Source organism: Paramormyrops kingsleyae, chromosome 14 (assembly GCF_048594095.1).
Source record: "Paramormyrops kingsleyae isolate MSU_618 chromosome 14, PKINGS_0.4, whole genome shotgun sequence".
NCBI lineage: Eukaryota > Metazoa > Chordata > Actinopteri > Osteoglossiformes > Mormyridae > Paramormyrops > Paramormyrops kingsleyae.
The window spans coordinates 15,391,144-15,407,992 of record NC_132810.1 but is presented as its reverse complement, the minus strand read 5'-3'; the positions used below and the strand labels follow the sequence as shown (position 1 = coordinate 15,407,992).

Here is a 16,849-nt window from a genome sequence, read left to right as displayed (position 1 = left end):
CCTGAAAACATTATCTTACCTCTGGTTACTCATTCACCCAAAATAACTCTTGTCAGCATCTGGAAAACACTCAATAACAGTCAGCATTGTGAGGCTTTTATCCTCACTGCACGTTCTGTCGATCACAGGAGTGGACCTTACAGAACCGTGACCAGGGCACCGTGACCGTGCTTTACTGAAGCCCCACACTGTCACAGCGTGGTTTTTTTTTTAGGAGTGAACCCCACCCAGGAATGCTCCAACTGAAGCGTGAGGTGGGGCTGATCGGGGCGGTGTCCCTTATTGCCGGCACCATGATCGGATCCGGGATTTTCATGTCCCCCCAGCTTGTACTCTGCACCATCGGGAGTCCTGGGGGCAGCCTGGCCATCTGGACGGCGTGTGGCGCGCTGACTGTGCTTAGCTCGCTGTGCTACGCAGAGCTTGGCACCGTCATTATGGAGTCCGGGGGAGAATACGTCTATATCCTCCGAACGTCCGGCCCCCCCCTGGCCTTTGTGCTGGTCTTCACCTCTGTTCTGGTGGTGAGACCGGCCAGCCTGGCGGGCGTGGCCCTGAGCTTCGCGGAGTACGCCGTGGCCCCCTTCTATCAGGACTGTCTGCCTTCCCCGCTGGTGGTGAAGCTCACTGCAGCGGCTGGCATCCTGCTTCTGGCCGTGGTGAACTGCCTGAACACCCGCGGCTCTATGGCTGTCCAGGTGTTCTTCATGGTGGCCAAGGTCTTGGCACTGGGCACCATAGTCATCGGAGGCGTGGTGGTACTGGCGGGTGGACAGATGGACAGCCTGAAGAATGCTTTTGAAGGGACCAAAGCGGGTGCCGGTACAATAGGGGTGGCATTTTATCAAGGCCTTTGGTCTTACGATGGCTGGAACAATCTAAACTATGTGACAGAGGAGCTAAAGAGTCCGGAGGTAAACACACAGCGTGCTCCAGCCTACATCTGGGTCCTTAGGGAGATCTGCATTCTGACCTCGGCTTCTCTGTAGTCTGTTAGTAACATATAACTTGGAATGCAAAAATTAGTGAGTTTTAAGACGTATTTGTAATACCTCAGTCACTATCTGGCATAAATCATACTAGCTACCTAAATGTTGCATTGTCAGCTGTGTTAGGATTGACTCCATCTCACTAGCTGGTTTTCCTTTTCCCTGAGAATTAAAGCAAAGAGCTCTGAGGGGTTAGCTGAGCCTGAGCAGTACAGTGTCACTCATCAAGGGCGTCGTTAAAAGACTGGATCTCCATGCCCTGCTAGTTTAGTGTGGAAGAGTTAGGTGGGAACATGGCAACCAAACAGCACCTGGCGTTACAAGAAAACTGCCGGCTAACACTAGTAACTTGAATGCAGATCCAACACGGAGTCACTTCAACTTCCCAGACATCCCCTGCGATTCCCCATTAAAGGTCACCCAGTGTGGCACTTGGGAATCTTTGCATTCTGGCTGTCTGCTTTCACCTGCCCTGCACTCTGCTCCCACTGAAGGTCAGCAATGGTGCTTTTCCATGGCTACCAAGAACCGAGCCGGATATGAGCCGTAGTGCTAAGAGATGGTTTTCAATTGTACATTATCTGAGCTGTACCTATGCTGACAAACGTGACCAAACCGAGCTGGTTTGTCAAAATGCATGGAGATAAGTGTTTTGCATTGATATGGATGTTGATATGGATATTCCAACCTCTTAATTAACAAAGTACTATGAACTGCTAAACAGAATGGATTTGTAAAATTCTTAAGCATTTAATGCTAGTATAAGACAGCGATTCTCACAGACTGCTACATATAGTTTACACATAGTTTACCATGATACTGTTCACTGTGAACGGTAAAGCAGCACCTCTTCGGTTTTACGTCCCTGTCGCTCTACACACCCAGCAACACCTTTACTGAGCCGACCCTCCTGCAGTGGAAAACCGAAGCGATCTGGAACTCGGCTGTAACTAGTGTCTCTTTGCAGTACGGCTTGGGTACGGCCTCGTTCCTGTAAGCCAGTGGAAAAGCATTAAAAGAGTGTCAGTCTCTAGGGTTAGCATTGTTAGCCATGTGACCGGCCTCTCTGTTTAAGGACAGTGAGGGGCATACAGGATTCCCCAAAGGATGCGGTCGGCATCGCAATATCATTTCATCCATTTAAAAAAACAAAACAACCATAACGTGACAGAGGGAATTGAAACAGTCAGATATGTTCTTCATGGGCTCTGCTTGCGACTGCCAGGGTTTAAGTACCGTTTTTTTGAGCCCATACCATATGACATGACGCACATTCCTTCCTGCAGTTGCCAGTTCATGTTGCAATGGCACTAATACAGGTTGTTTCAGTCACAAGACCACAGCTGTGAAGTGACCCATAGGAGCCCAACAACCGGGGCTAATTAGATGGGCTTTGGTGTCCCAGCTTGCGTTTACTGGCTTTTGGTAAAACACCTAACGACAGGGTTGCAAACCCCTGGCATGACTCGTGCCTGCACACCGCACACTGCTGCAGATCTGGAGAGGTGGCTCAATGCAGTGACTCTAAGCAGTCATTGGCATCTCAGAGTCGAGTGCGGCAACAAAAACATATCCACACACGTCAGGGTTAATATTAACTGGGAACTTTGGACAGCGTAGCCCTGCTTTACTTCATTGTTAGCATTGACATTTGATCTTTATGTGGTGGGTCTGTCTTGGAGTGAAAGCAGCATTAAGAGACGGCTGGTTATATAGGACGAGCCGGAGGGGCCATGGACGGAAAGACGGGGGAGAAGCTAGCACTGAAGCGGGAGGTGGGCCTGCTGGGTGCGGTGGCACTGGTCGCGGGCACCATGATCGGCTCCGGCATCTTCATCTCGCCGCAGTTCGTGCTGCGCGACGTGGGCAGCCCGGGGGCCAGCCTGCTGATCTGGCTGCTCTGCGGCCTGCTGGCCATGATGGGCGCCCTGTGCTTCGCCGAGCTGGGGACCCTCTTCAGGGAGTCTGGGGGAGAGTTCATCTACGTGCTGCGCATCTACGGCAAGCCCCCAGCCTTCCTGGTGGCCTTCACCTTCACACTGGTTGTGAAGCCCTCGGGAATGGCGGCGACGGCCCTGAGCTTCGCCCAGTACATCCTGGGTCCCTTCTACTCAGAGTGCCCCCCGCCAGAAGTGGTGGTGAAGTGCACGGCCGTGGCGTGCCTCCTACTGGTGGCCACCATCAACGTGCTTAGCGTCCGCCTCAGCATGTCCATCCAGGTCCTCTTCCTGACAGCTAAGCTGATGGCCCTCTTCATCATCCTCGTTGGGGGAATGGTAATTCTGGCCCAGGGCCACACCGGAAGCTTCCGGGATGCTTTTGGGGGAACCCGGCTGGAGGTGAACCTCATAGGAATCGCTCTCTACCAAGGCCTTTGGTGCTATGCCGGCTGGTACAACCTGAATTATGTGATCGAGGAGCTGAAGCAACCTGAGGTAACGCCATTGGCACGTGACCGTCCATTTGCCCAACAGTTAATGTCAGCAAGACGCAGGTCAAAAAACTTTTAATAAATACTTCCTGCTTTACTGCTAGCTGTGTGAAACAAAATGGTTTCCAGGAAACCTTTGATATGCAATACAGTAAGATAAGCGCAATGGGACCATCTCAGTGAGGCTTGATGGAGACCACTCAGCTGCACCAAGACTGGTACGAGGGTCTCCCGTGATGCTCGGTGACTCCCAGATCAAGGCGAGTCATACCCCAGATCTGGGATTTTCCTTATCGCTAAAATCACAGGAGAGATGCAATGATTGAAGCCTCTAAAAGGTAAATAAGCCAGTGACATGTGTCATCAGCACCGTAATAAGTAACTGCATGTTTAATGCAGCAAGCTCTTCCTGTCTGTGTGACGCTCTGTGCTCCCAAGCTGACTGGCTGCCTAAGACAGGAGCAATCCGGGCCCTCAGACAGGAGCTTTGGGGTGTCATTCTGGGGCCCCGAGGAGCAGCACGGGCCCTCAGACAGGAGCTTTGGGGTGTCATTCAGGGGCCCCGGGGAGCAGCACGGGCCCTTAGAGCTTAAGGCTGTCATTCTGGGGCCCCGAGGAGCAGCACGGGCCCTCAGACAGATGCTTTGGGGTGTCATTCAGGGGCCCCGGGGAGCAGCACGGGCCCTCAGACAGGAGCTTTGGGGTGTCATTCAGGGGCCCCGGGGAGCAGCACGGGCCCTCAGAACTTTGGGCTGTCATTCTGGGGCCCCGAGGAGCAGCACGGGCCCTCAGAACTTTGGGGTGTTATTATGGGGCCCTCGAGAGCAGTGACTCCTCATATGAAGCTCACTCCAGCAATGACTCACTGAGCTGGCGGCAAAGAACCACACAAACGCACAAATGCTTAGTCACACACAGAGGCACTGTTCCTGACATGCTCAGCCAGCGTGACTCATCCGTGACTCTCGACTTGCACACCAGAGCCGTTCACCTGGCTAGACATGGGCAACAATGATGCACTTTAGCAGCATGGTGGCTATGGCGTGTTACCTGAAACTCTCACCAACTGTATTTGTGTTTTAATGCCCCCCCCCCACACACTCTCTCCCCAGGTGAACCTCCCCAGAGCAGTCATGATCGCTATACCCATGGTCACCGTGCTCTACCTGCTGGTGAATGTGAGCTACCTGGCGGCCATGACTCCGCAGGAGCTCGTGTCCTCCAGTGCCGTGGCTGTCACCTGGGGGTAAGCCGGCCACACTCTCAGAAAGGGCCGTCCTGCTCCGCATCGGGCACTGTGAGCTCCATTCAGCCTCCAGCCCTTTAGTCCTGCTCTCAAGATCACATTGTGTTCATCAAAACTTAACATTCCTCGCTGTCAATCTACTACTGAACACTGCTGCTCTGCTCGTCCAAACCACTGCACTGAACTTTCCAACCTGTCAGCTATTGGTCAAGTTTTCTATGTTATTTGTTAACATTGCCCCCCTTACGTGTCCACACCCTGTTTGTTACTCATCAACATCACAGCCTCCTTTTCACACTGGCATCTTACTGGTCAATTCTGCTATGTTGTTTAGTCAACACTGCCACCTGTCACACCCATTACTTTCTGGTCAACATTCCCATGTTTTTTGCTAACATTACTATGTTTCAGGTCCATACTGGCTTCTTATTGGTCAACTTTGTTATGCTATGTATTTTCCACTGGAACAACAGGAACAAGGTTCTGGGCAGCTGGGGTGTGGTGATGTCCGTGGCGGCTGCTCTGTCTGCCTTCGGGTCCCTGAATGGCACCTTCTTCAGCGGAGGCCGTGTGTGCTTTGTGGCCGCCCGGGAGGGGCACATGGTGAGCCAGCTGAATTTTGGGGACCTCAGAGTCGAATGCTAGGATGAATTCCAGGTCCTTGTGCATGATGCCGTTAGGAGAGATTCAGTATCATCTGCACAAACACACCTGGGCCCGGTCCAAGAGGGCCCGGTCCAAGAGGGCCAGGGTCCAGGCAGGCCCGGTCCAAGAGGGCCAGGGTCCAGGCAGGCCCGGTCCAAGACGGCCAGGTCCAGGCAGGTCCGGTCCAAGACGGCCAGGTCCAGGCAGGTCCGGTCCAAGAGGGCCAGGGTCCAGAAAGGCCCGGTCCAAGAGGGCCATGTCCAGGCAGGTCAGGTCCAGAGCACTTCTCAGGCTGTTATGCTCTGTGTCTAGCCCGATATCCTGGCCATGGCACATGTCCGTCGACTCACCCCTTCACCAGCCCTCATCTTCACCACCGCCATCGCACTGCTGGTGCTGATTCCCGGTGACTTCCAGAGCATCATCAACTTCTTCAGGTAAGTGCGCTGACCTCTCCTGGACAACCTGGGAAACACACCATGGACAGACCTGGATTAATTCCAAGAGGCAGAATGTAAGAGAAGCTCTAACATGAAAAATAATTAAGATTGATTCACCGAAAAGCACCCTGACATGTTACAATTTAACCAGATTTTTCAGTTTTGGATAATTTTATAACACCTGGCCAAGATATGAGTAATAAAGTGTTACTAGCCCTTTATAAATCATATGATAAATGATGGCTATAGATCAGGGTACAGGCATGATCCTGTGTCCTATTGTTGGATCATTATCTGTTTATAGACCTAGTTGTGTCAGTAAAACTTACAGCTCCTTCATGGGTGGAAGTGGTGAGAGAGAACATCCAATAGGCTGATTTTATAAGGCACACACACACACACACACACACACACACACACACACACAGGGGTTTGGAATTATTGATCTTTGTGGGGACTCTCCATTCATTTCTATGGGGAACACTCTAATTACAACATGACAACCTTGACCCTGACCGAGCCCTAACCATAACCATACGTGACCATGCTACACACTGACTCGACCTGGGGAACATTTCTAAAAGAAAGTGCAAATAAGCTACATGCTAAATGCCAAATGAAATAGCAGATGTGCAGAATAATTAAATGAGAAGCTGGGTAAGCAGCACTTCGGGGGAACCAGCCTGCACTGTCTCACAGCACTGACAACTGAGTTAGGGTTTCTGCAGCAGCAGACAGGTTGAGGCAGGATAATCAGCTCCTGTGCTGCCCCTACTGGCAGGTTATGAGGCTAGCAGCCCTGGAGGCGCGCTCATTTGCCTTTGCTCACGTCCTGTCTGGCCACTGTTGCAGCTTTACAGCTTGGTTCTTCTATGGGATCACTGTGTCCGGCCTGCTCTACCTCAAAGTCAAGAAACCAGAGCTGCCCAGGCCATACAAGGTGGGAGTGCCTTGAAACTCTTCAGTGACCTCCACTGGTGGGAGGGCGCCTTTGCGGCTATGACAGGAGCGATTAGGGCTGAATAGACCAGAACTGCTTATACACATTCACGGGACATTCATTCATTTACTATGTAATACCCACAGTGCAATGCTGTTTATTCCTGAGCCATTACTACAGAATTACATATAATATTTTCCCTGACATTCTTTGCACTGTTACTGTCTATTAATGTGTAAATGTCTTTTTTTACTGTCAGCAATTCTACCTAACTAGCTAACTAGATAGCTACCTGCCTACCTACCAGCCACCTAACTAACCAACCATGTGTGTATTGTGTTACTGTAAACCTTTGATTTCCTTCAGTGTTAATAGAGTATTTATTACAGTTATCAGGCTTCCGCGTGCAACCCATTCCCACTCTCTGCTACCCCCTGCTGATCCCCTCCCGCATGTGTTGCCAGGTGCCCATCGTCATTCCTATCCTGGTCCTCATTGCCGCCATCTTCCTGGTGCTGGCACCCGTTATCGACGACCCGCAGATAGAATACCTGTACGTCACCCTCTTCATCCTCAGCGGCATCATCATCTATGTGCCCTTCATCCACTACAAGCTGTGCCCAGGACTGCTGGACCGGCTCACAGTGCTCCTTCAGCTCTTCCTCGAGGTTGCACCAGCAGACAAAAACCTGTAACGTGCCAGCAGATAAAAACCTGTAACGAGCCAGCAGACAAAAACCTGTAACGAGCCAGCAGACAAAAACCTGTAACGTGCCAGCAGACAAAAACCTGTAATGAGCCAGCAGACAAAAACCTGTAACGAGCCAGCAAACAAAAACCTGTAATGAGCCAGCAGACAAAAACCTGTAACGTGCCAGCAGACAAAAACCTGTAATGAGCCAGCAGACAAAAACCTGTAACGTGCCAGCAGACAAAAACCTGTAATGAGCTAGCAGATAAAAACCTGATGGAGACTGGAAGTAGAAGCTGCTGATATATAAATCATGAAATTTGTCATTTTAATGTTGTTATAGAACAACGTACTGAAATAATTCAGTGTATAACATTTCCTATTGAATCTGCATAGTCACCAGTTAACAGGCCATCATTACATAATTTTCCCTGACCATTCATAATGTTTTTCTCATGTCTATCATTGCCAAAATCTCTTTGAAAATGAAATGTTCCTGCTAATTACCCATGTTCTTCCCATCTGATGCTCTCTCTTTGTTGCAGTAGCAAGCTTTCACAGTGTAATGCGGTAGGCACTTTGGACAAAAGTCTGTACTGAATCAAGCAGATTAATGCGACTGTAGGCCCTCTGTGTTTCTGCTGGAGCTGTACCACGCTACCTCCTTTATTAAGGTGCTAACAATGCCAGCTCCACAGTCGCCAGTCACATGTGTTGTCACCTGCAGTGTGGTCTATGTCATTTAGTTAGTAATTTGCATCAGAAAAACACATGCAAAAACCGAGAGGTGATACCCAGCAAAATTACATTTGCATATGACCACAGGTGTACAGCCTCTTTGCCTCACGTATTTTGTACCGCTAAAGCTACTTACACTAGTTTTAATATTCCACTACTTCTCTTGTGAAACAGGCACACCGTGCTGCTGATTTTTTTGTATAAAAATTATTTTGAATTTTTTTTTTGCTGCTAAGCAGAATCTCACCTAGGGCGCCACAACACCTAGGGTCAGCCCTGCCAGCTTTTCAGGTTTCATAAACTTTCATATTAATCTACAAATAAAATTGCATTTTTGCATTGGCCATTAACAAATCACTAAGTGACGAATAATATGCGGCAGATTCTAGGAAGGTGCCGTTGGATCCACCTTGACCTTTTCACCAGCCTTTCTTCTTCATCTGCGTAAACGACACACTGTTTTCAGCAGTAATACTTATCCAAGCACAAAAGGAGGTTGGAAATACAAGCAGAGAGCCTTTGTATACTCTCGGGTGGCGAAGGTGCGGGGATTCAGCGCAGATACCGCCCAAACGCGTCATCTGCCTCCCAGTAAACAGGGCGGCACTCCTTTGTACATTATACTGATAATTGACAACAGAAAACCTAAAGCGGCGCGGAGGTCCGAGTCATAGATGACAGCAACGAACGGATAAAGGTGCGACAGGCAACGCAAATCATTCCTGGTCGGCACCCCCCCACAAGAAGACAAAACAACAAAAGAAGTTAGACACGGCTATTCGTCAGTTAAAACTATTTATCGACATTTTAAGATTTCTATATAAATATAGGTGCATATCTATCGCAGTATTGTTCAGATTAGACATCATTGTGAAAGGAGGTTACCATAAAAACTCCACACAGGCGTAGTATCCGCCGGGTGGCGCTGAAATCGCATCGCACCTGCGTGTGAATCAAGGCTTGAGTCAAATGACAACGTTTGTCTGCAGATAAACTAAACAAAAGAACTGTGATTAGGGGCAAGAATTTGAACGTCTGTTTTTAATCCAAGAATAAAATACAGGCAGTACTATGAGCAAAAATTAATAGTTCTGTCGCATACAACAGTCATATTTCATGAATCTAGATTGGAAGCACTCATTATTACTCATTTATCATAAACTATCGGCTTAAATATAAAATACGGCATTATACAGGATTTCATTTATTGTGGCTGGCTAATTGACGGTGTATTTACTGCCTGCAGAACATAAATAGCGCGGCAGTGCCTTGTACCGCGTGTACCCTTTCATTTCGTTCCCAAACTCTTCATGTCCGCGTCTGCGCAGTCCCCGGTCCCGGACGCGCTTTCAGGTCGGCGCAAGTCCTCGTGGCGAATAGGATAGCTCCACCCATACGTATGTAATAGGACTGCGGAGCCTATCAAAGTTTCTATTTGAAACGGTGACATCATCCTTCTTCATGCCATTGGATGGCTATATTAGGAAAGCGGCTGAACTCTTTAAAAGCTAACGGCTCCGATATTCGTCGTGTATTCGCTGGGAGATATTGGGGTGGTAGTGATATTCTGTGTACCTAGTCGAGCGCTTCTGTTGTATGAAAGATTCGTTATAGAGACTTGCAAGTCGCCTCTGAAAAACAACACTTTGTACTGGTTTAGCCGTTACTGTCCCTTGATTATATATATATATACACAGATCAAATGGCCGCTATTCGTAAGAAACTGGTGGTGGTTGGGGACGGTGCATGCGGAAAGACCTGTCTGCTGATCGTCTTCAGTAAGGACGAGTTCCCGGAGGTCTACGTACCCACCGTCTTCGAGAACTACGTGGCGGACATCGAGGTGGACAGCAAGCAGGTGGAGCTGGCTCTCTGGGACACGGCCGGACAGGAGGACTACGACCGCCTCCGCCCTCTCTCCTACCCGGACACCGATGTTATCCTTATGTGCTTCTCCGTGGACAGCCCGGATTCTTTGGAGAACATCCCCGAGAAGTGGGTGCCCGAGGTGAAGCACTTCTGCCCAAACGTGCCCATAATCCTGGTGGCCAACAAAAAGGACCTGCGCAACGACGAGAACGTCAGGAATGAGCTGGCGCGGATGAAGCAGGAGCCCGTGAAAACCGAGGACGGCAGGGCCATGGCCGTGCGCATTGGCGCCTACGACTACCTGGAGTGTTCGGCCAAGACTAAGGACGGGGTCCGGGAGGTCTTCGAGACGGCCACCCGGGCCGCCCTGCAGAAACGCTCCAGGCCGTCGGGCGGCTGCGTCAACTGCTGCAAGTTGCTGTGAAACTCCTGGACGGACCGCTGACAAGCACGAAACGAGCAAGTGATGGGGCATGTGATGCTCCGGCGTCGATCTGTGCCAAGACTCATGAAAACGGGACAGAGGGACCCCACCAGCAGACCTTTGGGGTACACTGAGGGGAGGGGGGGGGAGGTTGGTATGCGCAGAGGGCGAGGGGTGATGCATAAACATCCTCCGGGTAGCTGGAGGTGACAGGCCCATCGAGAAGTGACAGCCAACAGTTAATTTAGTGTTTTTTTATATATATATACTACTTTGGTTGGACAGGCTTCGCAAACGCCAGGTGACTCTGGGGGTGTTTGGGGGGGGGGGGGGGGTCACGTTTTGAGGGGTCTGAATGCTTGGCCGCTGCTCCGTCCCGTTCCCGTTTGAGTGTGAAGAACATAGGAACAGATCCACCCCGGAGAGCTTGAAAGACGCAAAGTCCCCGGGAGACGGAGCGTCGGGGACAGAGGGTGATATTTTGAGAGCGACAAACTTTTGGATCTAGTAAAATCGTCACAGCTGTAATATTGAAGTCGGGATGGGAAATTTAAAAAGCAGGCTGGGCGGAGGCGGCCCGTCTCGTTAACGGTGCCGGCTTGGTCTCGGTCCCTTATTAGACCTTCCGCGGTATTTTGCGGCGCGTGACACGGAGCAAGCGGCTGCCCCTTGCTGAGCGCAGCAGCCCCTTTCTTTACTTCCATTTTGCACAAAGTCTAGATGCTGCCCAAGGCTCTTCGACATCAGCATTTATACATTGTGGCATCCTAGAAAGCGTTTGTGATCTGTAAACGACGTGTTCATTTGTGTTGTTTCTGAAAAGCCCTTGGAAAGAGGCTGTTTTTCCATACTTTTTCTCCAAGCTGACCACGGCGGCGTGGGAACTGGCGCCCAGAAGCGATCCCACCTAGCGTTGTGTGAAATGTTCTGCTCTGTCTACTACAGAGGTTTTTTTTTTTCTTTAATATCTAAATTGTTCAATAATATTTTTACGTCTTAATGCCTGTAGTACAAAGGATTTTTTTCTTTGTTTCAAAGGACGTAAATGCATACAAAGACTTATGGGATGTTTACAAAGCGACGTGCTGTGTGTAAAATTCTGCCAAACAAAGTATTAAATGTTTAAATTAAAGCCTTGATTGTTAATTTCCATCAACTGACAACTTGTGATTGCATTCATTATTGCTTATTGAATTGCATGTACACAAATTGCGGGGAATTATATAAATCTTAAAGTCGAGCTATTTTTGAATTTAGTATTAGCCGCAAATTGGTTTTATATGATAATCTAAGGGAATTAAAGTATCCGGTTGGGGCACATAAGGCAGACTGAGGGTCTCTTTGTTTGCAGGGGTGGGGCAGCGGGCGGGAGTCTGCCGGGTCCCAGCGCCTCCAGACGCCCGTCTTTCTTCCCAAAGCTTCGGCTTTGTAAGGGTTTTACGATCCAACTCAGGAAGAAAACGTTTTTTTTTTCTCCGGAAAGCAGTTTCAGTCAGGCTGCAGTAGTTTGTGGCTGTGGTGCGTAGTTGTTAATAGGCATTAATCATAATGTGGCCTGTTGAGGCTTGTCTCTGGTTTTTCTTAATGCCCAAAAGCTTCACTTGGGTCAGTGCAGTGACTGTCGTACTTTCCCTCTGCTGGGTCATGGGGAGGGTGTGTGATTAGGTCAGGAGCTCCACACTCTGCCTGAGGCACAGGATGGGGGAGGGTTTGGTTTGGGGGGGGGGGGGGGCTGTGTGCCTCAGACTGCGATTGACTGCGAAAAATGCAGTGTCTCCCACATCTGTGACATGACAGAGATCCAGGGCTCCTTCGCTGGCTTCTGCCTCTCACACACACACACACACGGTCAGTTATTCAGCAGTTGTTCACGTGTTTTCCTCCTACCATTAGAACTGTTCTGCATTTAACTTAACTTCCTGTTCCCAGAACCAGTCTGGATCAGCCTTGTCAGCGAGCACACAAAGATCTGAGACCCTGGTGCCAAAATCTCACGCAGTAGGCCAGTGGTTCAGAAGCAGACTCTGTCCTTCCGGCTGCGGCGCCCCCCCCCCCCCCTTGAATCCTTGACTCCGTGCCAGACAGACCACTCAAATGGGCACCTGGGACAGAACAATAACATCAGGTTGCAAAGCCTACGTCCCCCCCACTCAGGACTGACTAACAAGGGTGTGTGCAGGCACCCTTTCCTGGGGAGTTTCTGAACTTTTCCTTTATATCCCACCCAAATATAAAAACCCAGCCTTTGGCAACACTGACAAGCTGTCCTCCTAATCCAACATCAGCACAGCTCTGCACTTATAAATAGAACATTTTCACTCTCGTAAAACCAAATATACCAGCAGATAAAGTTATTTTTCGTACTGTGAGGGGAAGTAAAGACACAATCTGCCCTTCTGTTATTCCTGTGTCCCGATCTTTGGTGGGAATGTTGCCGCTCTTTCGAGACACTGCTCTGATGTCCCGTTCTTTGGAATTCCGTTTTTAGTTTACAAAACCCCGACCGACCTCCGTCAAATCCGCCAGCTCTTTGGCTGCGCAGGGCTGGAACGTTTGCTGCGTAATGCGAATGTTTTGAGGGATTCCAAAGCACACCATCCCTAACTCTATTATGCTTTTTTTCTACACACCCAATCTTTGCTGCCAAGTGTATCTGTACTCATGTCAATCCCCTAAGCATGAGAGCCATTGCCGGGTAGAGGGTTGGTAGAGGCCCACGGCAGGGAGTACCAAGGGTAACTCTATAGACGTTTGCAACAAAGTCGTTACGGAAGAAGTGCAATGCATCAGGCAAAGGCATCGGTTACTGCTAAAGAACACAGCTGGTTAGCCAAAGACACACAAATGCTGCCATTCACCATTTATCAGCTAATAGGTTTGTTCCCTCCACATGCTCTGACATGCCTGGGCTGGGACATCGTCCCATCATGCAATGCAATGACAAGACAGCCAATCAGCAGCAGCGTTGCCCAGCCCCAGGCCAGCAGGCTGCTGCACATGAGGTGATTCTGTTTAACCTGCCCCCTCTTAAATACATAATAGCACAACAATGGCCATAGTAATAATAGTCATATCAGCAGTAATAACAGTTTGCAATCTTTTGTTCTCTTTCCTGGTCTTGCATGGTGTGTGTGTGTGTGTGTGGGGGGGGGGGGTTCTGGCCCTGAATTAGTCCCATTATGTAGTGGACCAGGTTAGGTTTAGGGTTAAGGAAAATAGTGGGGGAGGAAGAGGCCTTCATTAGCAGGAACTGGGGTCAGAACACGCCACGTTACACCCAGACACCCCAGGAAGGGGAACTACCAAGAATTATTTAAAAAAATAAAGAGTCATACAGTAACTCTGACTGAACAATAGCATGTAGGGAACCTTGCATTCAGCCCACAGCCGAGAAACATCGAGTCGGTCGGTTTAACTTCTCACTTAGGCGTTAAAAGTCTCCCCCGATTAAAGCTCAGGGCGTCCTTTCCCCACACGCCTCTTTCGTGTGTTTTTACTCTCCATATTTTAGTGTTGTGTTTAAAGCGGTCATCTCAGGTGTCGCCCAGTTCCTTTTCTCTGGAACCTTCTGCCGGCTTCCTGTTCCCTCTCTGTGATGTGAACTTCAGCAGAACACAAAAACACCAGGAACACTAAAGCTGCAACGAACACACACGGCTGTTTGCCAATCATTTGGCAAATAAGACATAAAACACATAATTACTGTTTTCTATCCCAAGGAACAACTGGCAAAATCTTTTAATCCTATTCATGACTAAATGCTGGATATAGTTACATTAAGCACAGCTAAACAGAAGTTTCTAGCATTTTGTTTAAAGGCTTGCAGATTTTAAAGACGCAGCCTAGATGAAAAGGAGCAGACGTCTTGGGACAAGCGGCAGAGGGCACGTGCCCAACTCCGCCGGAAAGTGGCACGTCTGGTCTTACCATCCTCAATTCTGAAGCAGCAACCATGTTGCTGGGCAAATTTTCAGGGTGCAAGTTGTTGGGGGTGGGGGTGAGGTAATAGGAGCTGACCTACTTTCTGCTGCTCGCCTGATCATTTATGTATCGCCCTTTCAAACAGGACGACCAGCCTCAGAGAAGTAAACAAGAGAGACCACAAGCGACCCCCCCCCCCCCCCGATACCCAGCTGTGCCTCTAATTCACTACCGGGCTGTTACCCCCCCCCCCCCCACACACACACACACACACACACACACACACACACACACACACACACACACACACAAAGGACCATAGCTAAACATAAATCAGGTAAATCTCCTACATGTAAGTACTACCTGAGGAATAGATGATGAATGTGCGTTTTTGTTTGGATGACATCTCAGTGGTGGTCAGCAGGGTAATTAGCAGTGAGGGAAGGGGACTGGGGGGGGCAGAGGCCTCCCACATCTAAGGGTCTCTCTCATGATTGGGGCAGACGTCTCTCCCTAAGCACGCTGTTATAACACACTGATCACACGCAGGCACACACAAACCTTTACTCATATCTTTGTGGGGACAGTCCATTCATTTCTATGGGCAAAATCCTAATCCCAACAATGACGACCTTAACGCCGACCCAGCCCTAACCTTAACCATAAGTAGCCAAACTAAATACACACTGAACTAATTATCACTGAACATTTCCCCTATTCTACACCTGCTTCTGCTGAGTAGGGGTTCAGAGAGAGGACCTAGCTGAGAACATGTGAATGTCTGCGCTGCGGAACAAGGAACTCATTCACGCTGCTCTTTCCCTGTTGATTTTGTTCACTTCATGTTTATCTAGATCCTATTCAGACACATGATCATTTTAGGCCCTTTGTTGCCATTATTCCTACAGTGTGTTGGAGACATTGCTTGTAGTGGGAGGCATCCTGAGTGATTACCAGTGAACGGATGGACAAGCCCCCCTCCCCAGTCGAACCTCTGGGTTTAGTCCAGCCATCCCATTGTACAAGGTCTGGCTCAGCGTTCCTCAGCCATGCATCAGAAAGTGCATCAGACAGAAACGCTGACACTTGATGGATGAAGGTGTTCAGAACCCCAGCTGGTAAACTTCCTCTCACAGATGTTGAGAGTCATTCTGCCTATGCAGCAGCGGCTCCAACAGACTGATCATGTGACGAGGTCACGTGACACGGCATGCCCGAGGCCATTGACCAACATGTGACACAGGTCTTTCTTAGAGCACAAAGATGCCCATTCTCTCCTCATGGAGCCAGGAGGTCGTAAACTCCTTCATAGAGGGCGATTAAATCAGAAACACAGCATCGTATGGCCGGGTAATCACCATGATGGGATAGGGTCGCACTCCTGAGCACCCCGCTCCTCCACCACCACAGTGGACTCAGCATAAGACGTGGCCAGCCCATTCTGGACTCCAACCTCCCTTTACAGATCTACACTGGGACACCAGACAGGGCAGAACTGTAGACCAATGGGGTGCTGAATACTCTTTATGACTTTTCTAGAGACAAAGAGAGTTGCCGGTTCCCATGGCAACGCCAGCAGGGTGTTTGTCTTAGTCCTGTATAAACACTGTAAGTATTCTGCCCGTGAGCCCAGCTCCCCAAGGCCCAGGGTGCAAAGACTCTCCAGACTAATGAGGGTGTGTACAGTAGCCCTTTTCAGGGCACGAAAAACACACTCACACACACACACACACACACACACACACACACACACACACACACAAAGACTCAGCAAGTGAAAATAACAGGTATTGTCATTTAAATGTGCATGGACAGACCATCCCCATGCAGACAGGAGAAGCTGTTGTGTGTCAAACTTAATTCTCCAGCTTCTCTGTTTTTCAAAGTGCTTCCTTAGATGACACAAGGCTGCAATTCGCTTTGCCGGAACAACGCGATGCTCCGGAATGGATTGGGCCTTTAGGGACATTGTTTTTTTTTGGGGGGGCAGTAATGGGTTGGGAACAGGCCAGCGTTTTAGGTTTAAATGGATCCGACAGAACGGATCACAGCAGCTTTCTGTTTGGGGCTCAGACAGACGGGCCGGGTACCGCGGGACTGTCAGGGAATCGGCACTCGCCATTAAAATAAGAAACAAGGCCCTCTTTAGAGACATCGGAAAAAGCGGAGAGCCTGAATACAGGAGGCGTTAGGATCTGGAAATGGGGGTCCTGAAAGCCGCAGGGCAGCATGAACAGTGCTGAGTCAGTCAGCTCCTCGGGTGTCCAAGCTCATCGCCTGAACAAAATCACCAGCCCTCGACAAACACTCACACCTCCCTCAATACTTTCTATTGGAAATCTGCATTTTGCTCATCAGATGAGACGTGCTCCATGAAGAAGCTGAGGCCTGTGAATCCTCGCGCATTCAGACTGCCACCAAACGTGGCAGCTCAGGGCCTGTCTGATAAAAAAAAAAAAAAAACAGCAAAGGGGGGAATCCCCTGATCGCTGGCCGACCCACTCAGGGAGATCCA

General features: G+C 49.5%; 2 protein-coding genes across 4 annotated transcripts; both read left to right on the top strand.

The window, feature by feature from the left end:
* The first annotated feature begins 43 nt into the window (after window positions 1–43).
* On the top strand, window positions 44–8,289 carry LOC111855530 (b(0,+)-type amino acid transporter 1). 3 transcript variants are annotated; one of them, XM_072699397.1, is made up of 7 exons: window positions 840–914; window positions 2,706–3,424; window positions 4,533–4,666; window positions 5,140–5,269; window positions 5,624–5,748; window positions 6,604–6,691; window positions 7,156–8,289. In XM_072699397.1, the coding sequence occupies exons 2-7, from the start codon at window positions 2,723–2,725 to the stop codon at window positions 7,384–7,386; spliced, it is 1,410 nt and encodes a 469-aa protein (XP_072555498.1). In that variant the 5' UTR covers window positions 840–914; window positions 2,706–2,722; the 3' UTR covers window positions 7,387–8,289. The 3 variants fall into 3 exon arrangements, with proteins under 3 accessions (XP_023690397.1, XP_072555498.1, XP_023690396.1); XM_023834629.2 differs by lacking the exon at window positions 2,706–3,424 and having other exon boundaries at window positions 44–914; XM_023834628.2 differs by lacking the exon at window positions 840–914 and having other exon boundaries at window positions 951–3,424.
* Window positions 8,290–9,638: 1,349 nt separating this feature from the next.
* On the top strand, window positions 9,639–11,569 carry LOC111855531 (rho-related GTP-binding protein RhoB). Its single transcript, XM_023834630.2, has one exon. It carries the CDS (start codon window positions 9,823–9,825, stop codon window positions 10,411–10,413), a length of 591 nt encoding a protein of 196 aa, XP_023690398.1. The 5' UTR covers window positions 9,639–9,822; the 3' UTR covers window positions 10,414–11,569.
* Window positions 11,570–16,849: the final 5,280 nt, after the last annotated feature.

Coding starts and splice junctions, on each gene's coding strand:
- LOC111855531 (XM_023834630.2), top strand. CDS start 9,823: ATGGCCGCTATTCGTAAGAAACTGGTGGTGGTTGGGGACGGTGCATGC.
- LOC111855530 (XM_072699397.1), top strand. CDS start 2,723: ATGGACGGAAAGACGGGGGAGAAGCTAGCACTGAAGCGGGAGGTGGGC. Junction 3,425..4,532: donor AGGAGCTGAAGCAACCTGAG/GTAACGCCATTG, acceptor CTCTCTCCCCAG/GTGAACCTCCCCAGAGCAGT. Junction 4,667..5,139: donor GCCGTGGCTGTCACCTGGGG/GTAAGCCGGCCA, acceptor CTGGAACAACAG/GAACAAGGTTCTGGGCAGCT.